Here is an 18412-nt window from a genome sequence, read left to right as displayed (position 1 = left end):
ATTTGGTTTAGCCAACAAATTAAAGAAGTAAAATAAAAGGTAATGATACTTTAGGGGGAGATGCAGCTAATGGTTGTTCAAATTCCTGGTTCTTGCACTGATGTTTGGTTTTATTGATTTGGGGGGATACACTGCCCTCTAGTCTGCCCCATTTCACATGGCTGAATCCAGCTGCTCCCTGTTAAGACCAACATAAGCTTTTGTTTGCTAAGTTTTTGTTTGAACCAATGTTTTTATGTAATTTAGTTTACAGGTATATTTAGCCGTTTTTTGTGGGAATGTGTCTGAACCATTTGTTAAGAGCATTGTAAAAAAAATAATAATAACATTAGCATTTTATAGCATTTAAGCTGGCTGACTTTTGCTATGTAAGATCGCCAATTGCTCTTTTGTTGTACATAGATCCTCATTTATTAATTTATTATACCGTTTGAGACTCGGCTCAGGTATTTTAATTTTTTTTATGTTCCTTATCCGATTACTCGATTATTCGAACTAACTAGTTCATCGATTAATCAACTACTAAAATAATCGATAGCTGCAGCCCTAGTACACATACGTGTTACAGCTTTACAAATTACAAATGTCAAAAGTGAAGGAAGTAAAATGCTTCAGAAAGCAACGTTTGCCTTGTTGTCTGTCTGAGGTTGGTACAACTTGGTCGGTCTGTCTGAAGCTGGTACAACTTCACGTTTAGTGAGGACAGAACACATCATATTTATAAAGTTAAGTAAAAAAATTAAGATACTGTGAGGTAAATAAGGTACTGTTTATGCGTCTAAAAATCCGACTGCAGACAAAATGGCGGGCAAGACTCTGGCGTCGTAAAGTCGAGTACGTCGTTAACTGGAGACTACTTGTATTGTATAAATCTTGTCTTGGTGTTATTTACACATATGGAGCCAATGGTAGACCAGCTAAAGGCTCAAACTTTTGGGAGTTCTCCGTGTAATCTTTTCTAGGAGTTCAATCATAATTAATTCTACATTATGTTCCTCTAGGTCAGATGACATCATTAGTTGGGCAGCGAGGCGTTTTCCTCAGTCTCTCTTTGTGATATACGAGCAGATCCATCCCCAAGATCCATTTGGTCGCATCATGCAGGAGCATTTCCACAAACTGAATTCCACTCTGCATGCACTCCGAAAGTATCCCGACTCCGATGCACAAAAAAAGAGGTTCCTTGACAAGGCCAGTATTTGCAGAATTACAGTAGTATAAATACAATATTTACCTGTATAATTGCATGAAGTATCAGGGCTTTTATTGGCTCAACTGCAGGTCTAATTTTTGAAGCGATATACTGTATAGATATTATATATATCTATATATCTATATATATTATATACAGTATATACTGTATATATGGTACATATACAGTATATTAATGATATGAAGTGGTACTTGCATTTACAAGTACAGTGGTACCTCTACATACAAATTTAATTCGTTCCAGGACCTGGTTTGTACTTTTAAGTTGAAATCCGCGTATGTTGAGCGGGATTTTCTGATAAGAATACATTATAATTCGAATAATTCATTCTACAGCCCAAAAACTCACGTTAAATCCTTCTTTAAAACTGCTGGTCCAACTACAAATAGTAATTACACACAGCAAAACAAATAAATTATAAATACAAATCGTAATAATAATAATAATAACTAGGCCTGCAAGCGGGACTGAACGGGCCCTCACAGTTTGGTGCAACTCTGATGTTACCCACACAGTTTGGTGCAACTCTGACGTTACACAGCTCAGGGTGGAGGCAGATCATCCCCCTCTCATGAGAAGCTAGCATGTACTCGAAACTCACCTCTTTTTTTAGTGTTGAACCTCTTTTGTGTTGTGGGCAATGAAAGAAGATGAAAGAAATGTTTTTGTATATCCTGAGATAAGAAATACATTCGCACACCTAGGTGGAAAAAAAACCCACTGAAGAGGGTACTACATAAAAGCAGGTGCTACTGAGCTGTGCAGCCACGCTCTTATTAAAAAAAAAATCCAAATCCCAGATGAATCTTCTTATCGGGCCAATTTGACCAAATGTGCCAAATTTCGTGGCTGCCCAAGTCCCTAAAGAAATCTACTTCCCTTTAATGGTGAACAAAAATCTGGTCATGGTAACAGAGACAGATGGACATGGGCCTTAAAATGTAGTATTACAAAAGGTCTTGTGACAACAATGACCAACGTGAAATGAACTGGACATGTATAAGTACAATGAGTGACTTTCTGTTGCCAACAATTGGCACTGTAAGGTTGATACAAATGACTCTGACAGGACCCTCCAGGGTACGACTCTCATCAAGCACGGGAAGTGTGGCGCAGATATGTTATATGTTATATATACAGTGCCTTGCAAAAGTATTCGGCCCCCTTGAATCTTGCAACCTTTCGCCACATTTCAGGCTTCAAACATAAAGATAGGAAATTTAATTTTTTTTGTCAAGAATCAACAACAAGTGGGACACAATCGTGAAGTGGAACAACATTTATTGGATAATTTAAACTTTTTTAACAAATAAAAAACTGAAAAGTGGGGCGTGCAATATTATATGGCCCCTTTACTTTCAGTGCAGCAAACTCACTCCAGAAGTTCAGTGAGGATCTCTGAATGTCCTAAATGACCGATGATGATAAATAGAATACAACTGTGTGTAATCAATTCTCCGTATAAATGCACCTGCTCTGTGATAGTCTCAGGGTTCTGTTTAAAGTGCAGAGAGCATTATGAAAACCAAGGAACACACCAGGCAGGTCCGAGATACTGTTGTGGAGAAGTTTAAAGCAGGATTTGGATACAAAAAGATTTCCCAAGCTTTAAACATCTCAAGGAGCACTGTGCAAGCCATCATGTTGAAATGGAAGGAGCATCAGACCACTGCAAATCTACCAAGACCCGGCCGTCCTTCCAAACTTTCTTCTCAAACAAGAAGAAAACTGATCAGAGATGCAGCCAAGAGGCCCATGATCACTCTGGATGAACTGCAGAGATCTACAGCTGAGGTGGGAGAGTCTGTCCATAGGACAACAATCAGTGGAACACTGCACAAATCTGGCCTTTATGGAAGAGTGGCAAGAAGAAAGCCATTTCTCAAAGATATCAATAAAAAGTCTCGTTTAAAGTTTGCCACAAGCCACCTGGGAGACACACCAAACATGTGGAAGAAGGTGCTCTGGTCAGATGAAACCAAAATGTAACTTTTTGGCCACAATGCAAAACGATATGTTTGGCGTAAAAGCAACACAGCTCATCACCCTGAACACACCATCCCCACTGTCAAACATGGTGGTGGCAGCATCATGGTTTGGGCCTGCTTTTCTTCAGCAGGGACAGGTAAGATGGTTAAAATTGACGGGAAGATGGATGCAGCCAAATACAGGAACATTCTGGAAGAAAACCTGTTGGTATCTGCACAAGACCTGAGACTGGGACGGAGATTTATCTTCCAACAGGACAATGATCCAAAACATAAAGCCAAATCTACAATGGAATGGTTCAAAAATAAACGTATCCAGGTGTTAGAATGGCCAAGTCAAAGTCCAGACCTGAATCCAATCGAGAATCTGTGGAAAGAGCTGAAGACTGCTGTTCACAAACACTCTCCATCCCACCTCACTGAGCTCGGGCTGTTTTGCAAGGAAGAATGGGCAAGAATGTCAGTCTCTCGATGTGCAAAACTGATAGAAACATACCCCAAGCGACTTGCAGCTGTAATTGGAGCAAAAGGTGGCGCTACAAAGTATTAACACAAGGGGGCCCAATAATATTGCACGCCCCACTTTTCAGTTTTTTATTTGTTAAAAAAGTTTAAATTATCCAATAAATTTTGTTCCACTTCACGATTGTGTCCCACTTGTTGTTGATTCTTGACAAAAAATTAACATTTTATATCTTTATGTTTGAAGCCTGAAATGTGGCGAAAGGTTGCAAGGTTCAAGGGGGCCGAATACTTTTGCAAGGCACTGTATATATATATATATATTATGTTATATATATTTACAGAAACTTGTGTTTTGGTTTGATTATAAATAGTTTAAAGTGCTATTTCTGTCTTTATATGATAGAGAAGTGCTAAAAAAAATTGCTCACTCGCCAGTGCCCCGATGTGCCCCAGTATTGTATTCGGACTAGTGACTTCCCTGCTTAAGACTCCATCTCTGTGTCAGATCTCTTTTATTACTACGCATAGAAACTTTACATTACAACACGGTAGGTGCTAATGCTGCCTTGGTTAGCAATGTAATTCAAATGAGTAGTTAACAATTTAATAAATGTCTCTTGTTAACGGAGATGACAATTATTATGCTTTTTTCCCTGGTTGGAAAAGGTAGGCTGTTTTTGTTTTGAGTGAACAAAGCACCTTAATTTGAGTCTAGTTGGGGGGACAGCGATTATTTCAGGAAATATGGAATTCAAAACTTTCCAAATCCATTAACACTGATGGGTTGAGTGTTTGTTATTGTTATTTTTGTTGTTTTTAGGGATGGGATCAATGTGTGTGTGTGAATATGAACGAGTTCTTCCTTGGATTTATTGGTGATGACGAAAGATGCCGAGTAGAACGTTTGGAGCCTTTTGATGAGTATGAGGTTAGTTTATATATTGAGATAAATATGAAAATGTTTTTATAATAGACTTCATAACCTAGAGTTATGAAGTCTATTATTTTTTATGGAAAAACACCGTCCATTCTTTTCAGGAAGCATTAGTCCATCTCCAGATCCTTGAGATGCTCAGAGGTTTATATGCATGTTTTTTGTTAAAACCCCCAAAACTCTGCACACCCACCCCTGCCATTTTTAACCTCAATATGTCAAATGTTGAAACTGCCTTAAAGAGGTGCTAGGTTAATATTCATATGTAAGTTGCAATGATATCCTTTCTATTTGTCAGGAGTGGCACCAGAAATGCTCACACTACTTTATCCTAACAGCATCTCAAGGTTCTCTCACAGCGCAATCGCTGCTCGCTCACCCTACAGGTGCTTCTTGCCGTCCCTTTTACCTGTTATTGATCATATCCATGTTAAATTACTTCTATTGTTTTCTTCTATCAGTGCCACTCCAGCACCAGTCTCGGAACCTGTCAGACCTCATTGTCAAAACACAGCCAGTTCTCGTGGAGGGTCTCGGGATGGCTTCAACAATGTTGGACGGAGGGCGCATCCTCCTCACCGGTGGCTCTTGCAGAACCAGCCGAGGGGCTCCGAGTCGAGTCCTGCTCAAAGGCAGTGAAGGCTGGAGATCTGCCCATGTAGAATCCTCAGCTCATTTGAGTGAGTTAATCAGAGTTTTGTTATTATTGATCGCACGGACCAAATACTTTGCTTTCCAGGGGTGAACAAAAAGGGAAGGTGAAAAATCGAAGTTCATGGGCACCACTGTCAAAACCTTTGGTCCAGGCCAACGCGTCAATAATCACGAAAAAGAAAAATTTGCTTCAATAACATTTTTTTTAGATAGCTTTAATGAAAAGTGAAGCAAAACGGTGCAAAAACATGAACCTAGTGCAAATAATACGATTCCAATTCCATAATCACATCCATAATCACTCCAATATAGTTACATTTTTTTCTTGGAAGCTCCAGTCTCCCCAGGCTCGGTTGTCCTTCCAACAATTTAGAAGTCAGAGAGATGGCAATTATGGCTAACGGTTTTCAAGCTAGACTGTCGTTATGAAAATATCATTTTTTCCGTGACAGACAGAGGTGAACTACAGCAGTTTTGTAGAGAAGAATGGGCCAACATTAATCCTTGATCGATGTTCCAGACTGGTCTGAAGCAGCCGAGGGGGGGGGCCTGGGGCACAAAATATTAAATGTGATGGTCCACTTATTTCCCCACTTCTGTCATTGTTTGCATACTATCCTCATTAAAATATGAAAACCTGTAAGTGTTTGGGTGGTTTTAGTTAAAGCAGACACTGTTTTGTCATCTGTGTGATTTTGACAGAGCTCAATTCACATTTGATGGTGATTTTATGCAAAAATCTGAGAAATTCCAAAAGGTTCCGATAATTTTTCATATCACTGTATATTGTTGACCCCTGCTTTCCTCCAGGTGTTCGCCTGTACCACACTGCTACTTCTGTTCCTGGGGGAGTCACTTTAATATACGGCGGACGCTCTTCTCCATTAAACCCAGTCAAGGGCCTTCTTAAAGTCAACCTCAATGTTAAGGACACATCGGGTCCTGACAATGTAATTGAACTTCATGCGGAGGAAACGGTGTGTACAGGTTCTCATCCACCACTTAGATGGAGACATTCTGCTACGCTGGTCTCACATAAAGGTAAAGTCTTTTTTTATCTTCCTTTATAAATAATACCGTAATAAATGTCTAAATAACTAAACAGCATTGTTGTTTTTTCTTTAGGAAAAAACTACTTGTTTGTCTTTGGTGGCAAAAATGAATCTGAATCAGTTTTGGATAGCGGTTACTTCCTGGATCTGGATATGCAGCACTGGACTGAGGTTCTGATTTTTGATTGGCTGTTAAACCATCTCGTAACGTAGAGTTATCCGAACAGGCGATCAGATTATAATTTTCGGTGAAACGGCATGCTGGTCTTAATATTCAAGGTTAATTTTGAACACCCATTTTCAGGTAATTGTAAACAATGATTTACAGTTCAAACTAAAATATCATGTTACCTTGACTTACAAGTTTATTTAGTTCCAAGATCAAACTTAATTCATTTTTATATTAAACCCGTATTCTCAATAGAAATAAGAGGATATAGTGTTGCAACGAATAATTAACTTGGGTAGTTCGATTAGAAAAAATCTACCAAACAAATATTGCTGCTTCGAGGAATCGTTTCATTACTACCAACATAGGTTGTAAGTTATTGTGTGGGCTAATGTGATTGTTTATGCATTCGTAATTTAGTTTAGAGGTATATTTAGCAGTTTTGTTTTTTTTTGTGGAGGGAAGCTGCTTCGAGAGAGGTAGCAGTCTGTGTTTCATAGGAAAGTGTTGACAGTCAAAAAAACACATGCTGCTGCTTTTCTTCTTGTAAAGCACCTGGTTAAGAAGGAAAGAAGGCATGTTGTGACTTTTCACTTTTGAAACCAAATACCTATAGTAATAATTATTAGTATTTATTAGTATTATTAGTAATTCTGTTATATCGTCCACCTACGCCCTTTCTATCACTGCACTGGGATCAGGCAATTCAAATAGAGTACATGCACAGTAATAGCTCAACCTCCTAGTAATAAAAACAACAAGATTTTTTTCCCAACATGCATTATTTTCAGCTGGCAGTAGAGGGTGAAGCGCCAGAGGCCCGCCATTCCCATTCTGCATGTTCGTACAAGGGAGGCCTGGTTCTCTTCGGAGGACACGGAAGAAGAGGGGAGCCACTTGGAGACATAGTGGTGATGAAGCCCAACGAGAGAAGCTTCTGCTGGGAGAAAATTGACACTCATCCTCCTCTTTGTCCCAGGTAGATTCCTTACATTTATTTGATGCTTCAAACTCTTATGAAAGGAGTCGTTATTTGTTCACTTGATGACTTCCGGTCTATCAGTGTTGTTTTCGTCAACAATGACAATAACTGAAATAATTAATCGACGAATAGTTTTTTGATGACCATAACATCACAATGACGAGCTAAAAACATGGCTTAGGAGGCTAGAACATAATGAGACAAATGCCAGTTTTCGTCTGACGAGATGACAATGAGACATAAATGCGACCTCATTTCTGACATATGTTCACAATGTGTGACATTTTCACATTATATGTGGGGTACGCCAGCTTGCATCGTAGCAGTGTTTGGGTCATGTCACTCATGTGAGATGTGCTGCGCCTACTCACTGTGTCTAAAGCTAGGCTGCAATCCACTTGCTTGTTTGGAAACATGGTAAGATTTGTCTTAATATATTGGCAAGAGAGAATATGCACTGCTGCTTTAGCCTTTAAAGGTCTGTGCTGAGTGATCATCAGATGTTAAATGTTAAATCCTAACATTAGCATAGCGTTCACATTAGCATTAGCTTTAGAATGGCGCGCGTCCTCATAAAGCACTGGCCAGTCTAAAGCAAAGCCAATTGGCTTTTCTGGTGAGTAAATTTTGGTGAGAGCCAGTTGGCGAAATGGCATTTAGCTAAAAGCCCACTGCAGCTGTTTTGTTTGTTAAATGAGCAATTACTGGGAAATACGGATTGATCGCAACTTCTGGCTAGACTGTAATAATAGCAACCAAAAAAAACTCCGTGTTTGGACATTTTTTTTTAAACATACAGTTCGTGGCTTCCAGGTGGGTTTAGTTTAAAATGATGTACTGCTTTTCCTATTGAGTATGTATTATCATCACCAAGTTGACATTGTCCTTGTACACGCTACAATACAGGGTGACCCAAAAAAAAGTTTACACTCAGTTGACTGCTTGTTTAAAAGCCATTGAAACATATCTAAATAGGTTGTCATGCTTAAGTGATTCATTAAGGTCACTCAATGCAGCTGGTAATCTCTCGTCTCTACAATTCCTGTGCTTCTGCTGAAAATGAAGAAAACTTTAGCTGTACCTGAATTGCTGCGTGCCGGTCTGACACCTACTGAGATTGCAGCAAATCTGAGAATATCCAGATGTGCAGTCTACAAAGTTAAAAAGAAGCTGAAAGATACTGGAACAGCCTCACGAAAACCTGGGTCTGGAAAACCCGATCTGTGCGGACCAAAAAGTTGATTGAAAAGGTGATATGTGGCCACCCCAGAGTCCAGATCTCAATCCCCTGGATTATAGCATATGGACAACTGTGGAGGACAGTGCCTGTAAGAAGCCACAAACTTCTGTGGCAGCCTTGGAGAGGTCCATTGTTAGATCTTGGGAAAAGATGACAGCATCCTACATAAGCAAGACCTGTCAAGTGTTCCGCAGGCGCCTGGAGGCTGTTGTGACACTTAAGGGAGGACACATTGAAAAATAGAGTGTACTGTACATGTTCTTTACAATAATGTATAATTTGTGATTAAATTCTAATTCTAAGATGAATAAACATGGCATTTAAGTTGTATTATTTTTTTGGGTCACCCTGTATGTGCTCGTTTATGTTTATTCAAAATTGTTGCAAACCTTTATTTGTTTTTGGACTAAAACTTTTGAATTTTACAGATGAAATATGTATGAGATTTCATCGACTAAAACTAGATGAAGATGTAACACATCTTGAAATGACTAAAAAATGTCTCAGGTTGATAAGTGTTTTTGTCCAAAAGACTAAAACAAAAATTTAAAGGGCTGGCAAAAACAACACTGCAATGTAAACATATACTTAAAGCAGAAATGTGAACTAAGGTTGGCCAACCATGTTTTTGAATAATATCAATGGCTAAACAATTGTATGCATATTTTCATTATTTTTTTTAACGCAACCCTTCCAGATTCTTTGTTTAACCCATAGCAACGCCCTTGACAACGAAAATGCTTTTCTTCGGAAATCTTCGGAAATTACGTCACACCGGGAAGTGCGAGGGAAGTCCGCCATAGAACAGTATTGTTTGTTGCATTGCTTGGTAAGATGCCACGGCGGTGTGTGGCGATGTTTTGTTCTCACTCAAACGAAAAATTGTATGAGTGGCCAAAGGATAGCAGGGCACGTAAATGGACATCTTTCGTTCGCATGAAGCGAATGAATTTCACGCCATCATCGAGTAGTGTTCTCTGCTGCAAACACTTCGAAGATACCTGCTTCCTTAACCGGTCTGCTTATGATCGAGGATTTGCCAAAAAGTAAGTGTGATTTTTGGATAGATGACTGATGACTTTGTCAAAGCAGAGCTGCCAACTGTTGTGGAATGAACAGTATAAGCTAGCGACGTTAGCCGAAAGTTAACTGGTGGCAATCCCCGATCATAGTTGTTGTTGCGTTCGCTAGGTTAAGCGTGTTTAAATTGTGCTTCATCTACGATCTTGTCCGAAAGGGTTAATCCACTGTCAATCGGGAAAGGAGTGTGGATGTGCATATAAGCGAGTCGGTGTCACGGTAATTCACGGTCACGTTGCCGGTGAGTTTGTGCACATTTATTTGTATTTGTATTATGTATTTCCACCTCCATGCTTCAAGCATTGCATTGCATTTGTACGGTTCGGCGTTTCTTTCATGGTGATCGCTTGATAGCCTTCCACTTTGTGTTTTACGTACGAGAGCCGCTGACAGGTGACAACAACGAGCATGTTGGTTTTAATGTCTGGCAGCGAATCAGCGAGTGCGCAGGTCACGCAGTGAATCATGGGAAATGTAGTCTCGCGACAACACTGAAGTGGTGCTTTGTAATCTGTTCGCTTGTGTGAATAAACTACATTTCCTCACGCCATTAGACGCCACTTCCTGCCGAGAGCCCCGAGCTGTGTTCGTACTGTTAGCGCCATGTGTTAATAAAGAAACAAAGTTGTCAGCACGTCGTGTGTTCGATACATTTGTAAACAAAAGCTCATAACAAGACACAATGCACGATCCGTTTAAGAGACGCTGGAGTAGTAGGAGGCGAGGAGGAGATCAGCGAGAAGCAAAACTTCGCGGTCGAATGTGGCGGCAGTCCACTATTATTTTGTTTTCTTATTGTTGCCACAATAAAGTGGAGAAAGCCATCAACGACTCATCTCCTTCTTTCCCCCCAACGTTTTTATATTATTATTTTATATGCACGAGAGCTGCCGGATCTGCCAAAATGAACATGAAGTCTGATTATTATTTTTTTAACAACGTCATCAGATAGACAAAAACATAAAATTATGTGCAAATGCCTGCATCTTCAAATCATGAAAATAATAACAGCCTATATCTTACCAATCTTGTAATCTCGATGGGTCTTGTATCCATTCCATGTCAGGTAGTCTAGGCACATTGTTTGCATCCTGATTAGCGTCTGGCTAATACATGTTAGGTCCAACATAAAATTCCAAGCTCCTCTTCTTCGTCCAACTCTTCAAAAACTTGGATCTCCTCCCTTGCGCTCGATCTATCGCTTATATCGCTGTCTGAATCATTGTTTGAAGGGCTTTGTATGGCGGCCGCATGTATGGAGCTGCCATCGCTATTCCCGGTGTGACGTATCACTTCCAGGTTCGCCCCCTTTCAGGCTCGAACTTTGGAAAGGCAATTATTTTGTCAAATATACAACATATAAATGATTTTTTTCATGCTTTATTTGTTGGACAATGTTTAATTACTTTAATTGTGACCCTATTTGGCATGTTATGAAATTACTTCACATTTCTGCTTTAATTTCTTTCAAGAATATAAACAGTGCACTTTAAAGCCCACCCCCATCCCAAGTAAACCCTTCACAAACCATTATCACCCCCCAAAAAAAGAAAAAAATATATTTACCGCCATCCATCGTTTTTCGCGGTTAATGGGGACCAGAACCCGTGAAGTAAAATAAGTTTAAAAAAAAAACGCGAAGTAGCGCCCCCAAATCCTCCCCACACCCAAAAAATTTTTGTTTTTTTTTTTCTTTGTTTTTGTGTGTGTTCAATGTATTTATTCAGATTTAGCACTGGAAAGAGATACATATTCTACATGTTTTTTTTTTCACTTTTTTCCTCCAAAGTATAATAAAAAAACAACAACTTTTATGTATATGTATATTTTAATAAATGGTTTTAAGTATTTCAAATGTAATAATTAAAAGTTTAAAAGTTTTAAACATGTTACTGTCCCACTGAATTATTTTTAAACAACAATAAAGTATAAAAATGCTTGTCTTTATTAAATGCTTCTTTGAGCGAGTCCACTCAAATCCGCTCCATCTCCTCACATACACACAATGAGTTGCCACAGCAACTGATTAACAAGTTAAACAATGATTGATGCATGCGGCGCTTTGATGCTGAGGCTTCCAGGGATCTGTGGCAAGATCAAACAGTAGATGTCTATCAATAATCGTTAACTTTAATAAGAAATTGCAGTGCATTGCCTGAACAACAAAGCGCAGGGGGGGGCGTTGGTTGAGAGTGACACCACGCGATCGGCTCGGGACAGCTCATCTGTATTTTTTTTTTCAATTGGAAAAAAAATATGCGATGGACTAAGGACGCGAAGTTTGAAGGGTGAAGTAGCGAGGGATCACTGTATTGTTTTATATTTATTGTTTAATGTATCTATATCTACATATCTATACCTCACGTCATCCCTCGAGAGAAAATTACGTCGTTTCGCGCATGCGCAGTAGCAATCCGTCACGATCTGGTACCCATCAAGATTGGGTAGTGACGATGCCCAAACCACAGAATACCAATTTGACTTGACATTTATTTGGTATATGGCCAAAGACAGACTGTCTTACCAGGCTGACAATGTCATAGAATAGAGAAAATACAGCTATAATAATAGTTAAGATTCCTTTTTACAAGAAAATGTTTTCATTTCTGTAGCCTAGTTTTGAAAAACACATTTTCAATAGTATTCATTCATTATCAGTATGCTCATAATTGAGAAGCACTGGATTAAATAATCTGAGCTAATCATATTGCAGATATTCCCATGATGCCCATGTGATTGGCGATCACCTGATTGTAGTGGGCGGAGTTTGGCTGCATTCAGACAGTGTGCCGGGAGTGGCCATTGTCAACCTTTCCACGCGATGCAGCATCGAGTTCAGTCTGGACACGGTCAGTTAAAAATGCTCGAAACCTGATTTCACAGGAATCTCACTGAGGGTTGTCCTGTCATAGACCTCAGTGCCTTGGCCTCTGATGTTGCACTCGTTCTGCTCCGAGTTGATGGTCCAGAAAGAAGCGGAGCTGATCCTGATTGGTGGTGGAGGGAATTGTTTCTCCTTTGGAACACATTTCAACCCTCAAATTGTCACGGTGGACCTTGGCCCAGTACTAACATGAAAATCACTAACTTTGAGGTGATTAATTTAACCCAACAAAAGCTCGTCATCTAATTTAGTATTTTGAAGATCAATCTTTAATGTTTGCCAAAATATACTGAGAATCATCACAATCAGTGATAGCTTGCTGATTTTTGAGTTTGCTTTTATTTTGTCTACGGCAATTCCAAATGTTGTCATTTCCTTATCATGGATCATAGCCTTACTGTTTCATAAAGCCTGAGTTTGGGTTTTAAACACTGTTTTTTTTTTTTGTTTTGTTTTTTTATTTCGGATTTTAAACCCAGTTTAGCATTTCAAAGTAGGATTTAAACAAGGATTAGGGTTTTAATAGGCATTTCAAGGAGGCTTTAAGGCAGGGGTCCCCAAATCCGGACCTCGATCCCAACTATCCTGTCTTGTTTTTCATGGCAGCATTTCAAAAAACAGTTTGTGATCAAGTCAACAACGATGGTCACTTCAGAGCTGTTTATATCCCACAATGCATTGGAGTGGTGCACAGAAAATATGTCTATGCGGTGGTGATAATGAAGCTCAAACACCGTTGGCTGCTTACTATTTACCACCGAAGAAGAAGAAAATGCATTAAAGAGCTAGCACGGTGTTTGAATGTTATACTAAACTACCTTGCAAATTGTAAAATTCATCATTGTTTTAAAAAAAAAAAACAAGAAAAACTGTCTGGCGGTTATGGCAGAACATATGGAATCACAGGAGTGCCCAAAAATGAATAAATAAATATAAAGAGAAATAAATGAATAAATAAATGGAAAATATAAAAGTATATTTTGTTATTGACTTTCACTTTGTCATTAAAAAATAACAAGGAAAAAACTAACAATTTTTGTCATTGACTTTTCTATTTCGCTTGTCTTTTCTATTTTGCTTTTAACGAAAAGAATGGTCTATCAGTCAAACATTTGGGAGGGATTGAACCTAAAACTAATTTTAACTAAACTTAAAGTAGGTTAAATGTATTTAAACAACAAACCTGTCTACAAATTACAAGGTAAATACAAATAAATAATGAATTGCCCAAATAAAATTTGATACAAAACAAATAATTCTGATAATTCCCAGGTACCGACGTATTGACATCAAGCGTGGAGTACGTCTCCGTCTTATTAACATGAGTCGCCGTATATTTTGTGTGATTTGGAATAATGGCGCCACCAAGGGGGGCCAGGGCTGGCCACCTCACTGGTCACCCCACTCGCCAGTATAATGTCAGAATGTAGTAGCTGCAGAACTCAAAATGTTGACTGGACTATTATGGACTATGCACATTAAATCATTAGTAACATGAAATATAAAACAATCAACCAACGTATATGAGTAGGCGTGTCCTGAAGTCCGACATATTTCTACTGGCCTGTTTACTCCAACAACATGATAAAAACCTGAAATTAGGGCTTTTATTTTTTTTGGTGTGCCACCGCAAGATTTAAAGTGGCCCCATTTGGCCACCCCAATGAAACATTTCTGGAGGCGCCACTGATTTGCAATATGCAGTATAGCGCCACTTCAACAACGTGGTTGATCCATGATTGTCTGGCCTGTGAGTGCACAAAAGCCACTGTGTTCCATTTACGTCTTTCACTCCCCTGCCACCCATTTTCCCTCCACCCTCCAAGTGCCCTCAGTGTGATGTCATAGCAAGTCCCTAGAGCAACTGAGTGAGGGTAACTCAAACTGTTATTGAAACACAGCCATGGGCTGTAGACTAGATTTTGGACTGTTTTTCCTCCAATTTACATGCTTTACTCCATTTCTTTCAACTGCTAGTCCTCTATCTAACAGGAGGAGAAACTGGTTTGGTTAGTGGAAGGTTGACTAGCTCTTGGTATGTGGAAGTACACTGCTGGCCAAAAGCATTGGCACCCCTGCAATTCTGTCAGATAATGCTCAGTTTCTCCCAGAAAATGATTGCAATTACAAATACTTTGGTAGTAATATCTTCATTTATTTTGCTTGGAGGGGATGGGGTGGGTGAATCATTATCATTTTACACAAAACTCCAAAAATGGGCCGGACAAAAGTATTGGCACCCTTTCAAAAATCATGTGATGCTTCTCTAATTTGTGTAATTAACAGCACCTGTTACTTACCTGTGGCACATAACAGGTGGTGGCAATAACTAAATCACACTTGCAGCCTGTTAACATGGATTAAAGTTGACTTAACCTGTGTCTTTGTGTGTACCACATTGAGCATGGACAAAAGAGACACCGAAGAACTGTCTGAAGACTTGAGAAGCCAAATTGTGAGGAAGCATGGGCAATCTCAAGGCTACAAGTCCTTCTCCAAAGACCTGAATGTTCCTGTGTCTAACATGTGAGGGTCATCTATAAGTGTAAAGCCCATGGCACTGTGGCTAACCTCCCTAGACAGAAAGGACGGAAAGGAAAAATTGACGAGAGATTTCAACAAAAGATTGATTGGGCAGATGGTGAATAAAGAACCTCGACTAACATCCAATCAAGTTCAGGCTGTCCTGCAGTCCGAGGGTACAACAGTGTCAACCCGTACTATCCGTCGGCACGGCCCAGTGTGAGAAAGCCGGGTCTCCCAGAGGTCATGGGTCTTCCAGCAGCACAATGACCCGAAACACACTTCAAAAACCACTAGAAAATGGTTTGAGAGAAAGCACTGAGGACTTCTAAAGTGGCCAGCAATGAGTCCAGACCTGAATCCAATAGAACACCTTTGGAGAGATCTGAAAGTGGCAGTTTGGAGAAGGCACCCTTCAAATCTCAGAGACCTGGAGCAGTTGGCCAAAGAATGGTTTAGATTTCCAGCAGAGCATTGTAACAAACTCATTGATGGATACCGGAAGCAGTTGTTCGCAGTTATTTCATCTAAGGGTTGTGCTACCGGGTATTAGATTGAGGGTGCCAATACTTTTGTCCGGCCCATTTTTGGAGTTTTGTGTAAAATGAGAAATTATTTAATGTTTTTTCATTCTCTTTTGTGTTTTTCATTGCAAACAAGATAAATGAAGATATTACTACCAAAGCACTTGTAATCGCAATCATTTTCTGGGAGAAATTGAGCATTGTCTCACTGAATTGCAGGGGTGTCAATACTTTCGGCCAGCAGTGTATATCTGACCTGCAGGCAGCATTGACTGCGCAGATAATGAAGAAAAAGAAAAATTACTTAATTTTCCATCCATCCATCAATTTTTTTCCGATTATCCGAGGTCAGGTTGCGGGGGCAGCAGCTTCAGCAGGGAAGCCCATACTTCCCCCTTCATCCAGCTCTTCTTGGAGGATCCCAAGGTGTTTCCAGGCCAGCCAGGGGACATAGTGTCCACAGCCTTTCCTGCATCGGCCCTACAACCTCCTCTAAGTGGGACATACCTGGAACACCTCACCAAAGAGGCATCCTAATCAAATGCCCGAGCCACCTCATCTGGGCCCTCTCTATGCAGGCTTCTTATATAGAGGTTAGGGTTTACTCAGTTCGGCTGCTTATATCCGGGATCTTGTTCTTTCTGTCACGACCAACAGCTCGTGACCATAGGTGATGGTAGGAACGTAGATCAACTGGTAAATTTTTGTGCCATGAAAATAATATGTGATGCGAGGATGTGACAATAAAATTTGAATATAGACATTAAAACGAGAAACCGGCATGTTAAAATGAGTTTTGTTTCATTTTCAAACATGAAAATCAAACGTAAAAGGCAAAATTATCTGTGGTAAGTTTGAAATTTAAACAGGAATTGATTTAAATACTAGCTTGCTTGCTTAGCTATATCGGTTTTGAATTGGAAAAAAAAAAAAAAACGCTTTTTATTAACTTTCAATGGTTTCGGTGAATGCACATGTGAAACTAGTAGGGTCTGGTAACTTTAGCTAGGTAAAGAACCACTGTTATAACACAAAAACTGAACTGATATATTGCAAAACTTTTCAAATGAAAGACATCTCAGTCTGCTGGACAGGCTTTTATTTTGCAGACCTTAGTTGAAAATATTTTAATTTCCTGTCATGGCATATGGGTTGAGCAAGGTGGCGGTGGGAGTAAGGTGTGGCAACAAGACTTATTCAGTGAGGCGCCTGAATGACTGGACCGCAGCACTGGCCGCACCCCAATCACCGGGCTTGCGGTACTCTCCCTTTTCCAGGAAGTACTGCCGCCCACGGTAGTTTGGGTGCTCGTAGAACACCCACCAGCCATCGAAGACCTTGCACGAGTTCACCTCCTTCCAGCGGAACTTCTCCAGGATCGAGGGACAGTCCTCTGTGGCCTCAAAAGCCTTACCCCCGAAGTCGGCTTTCTCATACAGCTGCATCTTGTAGGGGGCCCCGCTGGTCTGAAATGATAGGTGGAATGGAGAAAGACTGCAGGACAATGCAAACCTGGGATCAGGCGTTGCTAGGAAGGGCCAGTGGTTTAGATTGACCTTTCAGCCAGCCAGCAATGCGCAATCGATTGTACACAGGCATTGTCAAAGTTGATTGATTACTGAGGGACAGTGGCTAAATGTACATAGGTGGAGGAACTGGGTTAGCTGAACATCAACCTAAACATCTGATCGTTTTACTATGAAAAACCCTTCTACGGTGGCAAATGTTAAGCAGCACTTAAACAGACGTACAGATACTTTCAGATTTGTAAAGAAGTATTGATTGAACTCTGACTTACAACGTGGATCATCTTGCAAGAGCTGAGGCGGTCGTTGAGACCCATCCAGCGCTGATATTCCGGGTACTCGCCCCGGGTCAGGACGTATTGGTAGCCCAAGTAGTTAGGCCGCTCGTACACAACCCAGGCACCATTCTCCACTCGGATAGAGTTGCAGCGGCTCAAATAGGTGTGGAAATCGGAGCAGTCGCTGTCGCATTCGTAGCGCCGACCCTGAAAGTTCTTGTCCTCGTAGAAGACGATCTTCGGGCAAGACAATATTGAACATTTTCAGCAATGAATTTTAAAAAATGCTTTCTTTCCTATCCGGTCAAGAATTACATTTGAACTGAAGGTGGGTTTCAATCCAAAGGCACAGTCGGGGAAACCAAACTTTGCCTTAACTCACCCTGCCCATCTTGGATAGAATATTTCGGCGATGCTTCTGTGATGCTAAGGTGGCGGTCGGTGTTTGCCCTGAGGTCTCAATGTTGCACTGAGACCTCGAGCACTCCCTTTTATAGCCCTGCCTCACCATGTTGGGGAAAAGCAACGGTGGGAGGCAAGCAGGGGAACAATCGCTTTGTCATGAAGATGAGATCCAAAAATTGAGTCAGTGATTCTAGCGCTATTCAGTTTTTCCAGAAAAGCGAGGAAGGATTACGGCATAATGAATGCGGGCATGGTAAGCGTCCAATAACCCCACTTGTCCACTGGCTGCATCCAACGCCAAACCTCCCCCCCAGCATACTGCATGTGCCAGCTACGCTGGGTTGCCCCCACCTGGCGAGGGTGGAGCTGCCAAATCAGGACCCAATTTTGCCTTGTGGATGCATCCAGACAGTGTTGGATGAAGTACTCACTTTTTTTTTAACTTTATTTCATAAATTAATTTAAAAGTAAAATTATTTTTTCCCCGACGCAAAA

General features: G+C 40.3%; 2 protein-coding genes across 4 annotated transcripts in view; one reads left to right on the top strand and one right to left on the bottom strand.

Moving 5' to 3' along the window:
* lcmt2 (leucine carboxyl methyltransferase 2) overlaps positions 1-18412 on the top strand; it is a 46317-nt gene that overhangs the window by 14433 nt on the left and 13472 nt on the right. The window contains exons 6-15 of one of the 3 annotated variants that reach the window (XM_057851921.1): positions 1002-1191; positions 4487-4594; positions 4899-4986; positions 5062-5280; positions 6065-6295; positions 6380-6477; positions 7267-7454; positions 12491-12626; positions 12690-12871; positions 16061-16876. In XM_057851921.1, coding sequence (XP_057707904.1) covers positions 1002-1191; positions 4487-4594; positions 4899-4986; positions 5062-5280; positions 6065-6295; positions 6380-6477; positions 7267-7454; positions 12491-12626; positions 12690-12854 — 1423 coding nt within the window. In that variant the 3' untranslated portion in view covers positions 12855-12871; positions 16061-16876. Of the gene's footprint in view, positions 1-1001; positions 1192-4486; positions 4595-4898; positions 4987-5061; positions 5281-6064; positions 6296-6379; positions 6478-7266; positions 7455-12490; positions 12627-12689; positions 14708-16060; positions 16877-18412 lie in introns of those variants that run through there. The other 2 variants (XM_057851922.1, XM_057851919.1) reach the window with 2 other exon arrangements.
* On the bottom strand, positions 16801-17986 carry crygs2 (crystallin, gamma S2). The gene is made up of 3 exons (XM_057851929.1): positions 17895-17986; positions 17507-17749; positions 16801-17174 (listed from the first exon to the last, which is right to left on the bottom strand). Exons 1-3 carry the CDS (start codon positions 17901-17903, stop codon positions 16902-16904), a joined length of 525 nt encoding a protein of 174 aa, XP_057707912.1. The 5' UTR covers positions 17904-17986; the 3' UTR covers positions 16801-16901.

The sequence above is a fragment of the Corythoichthys intestinalis genome, chromosome 12 (assembly GCF_030265065.1).
Source record: "Corythoichthys intestinalis isolate RoL2023-P3 chromosome 12, ASM3026506v1, whole genome shotgun sequence".
NCBI classification, from domain to species: Eukaryota; Metazoa; Chordata; class Actinopteri; order Syngnathiformes; family Syngnathidae; genus Corythoichthys; species Corythoichthys intestinalis.
This window is presented reverse-complemented; position numbering and strand designations above follow the sequence as displayed.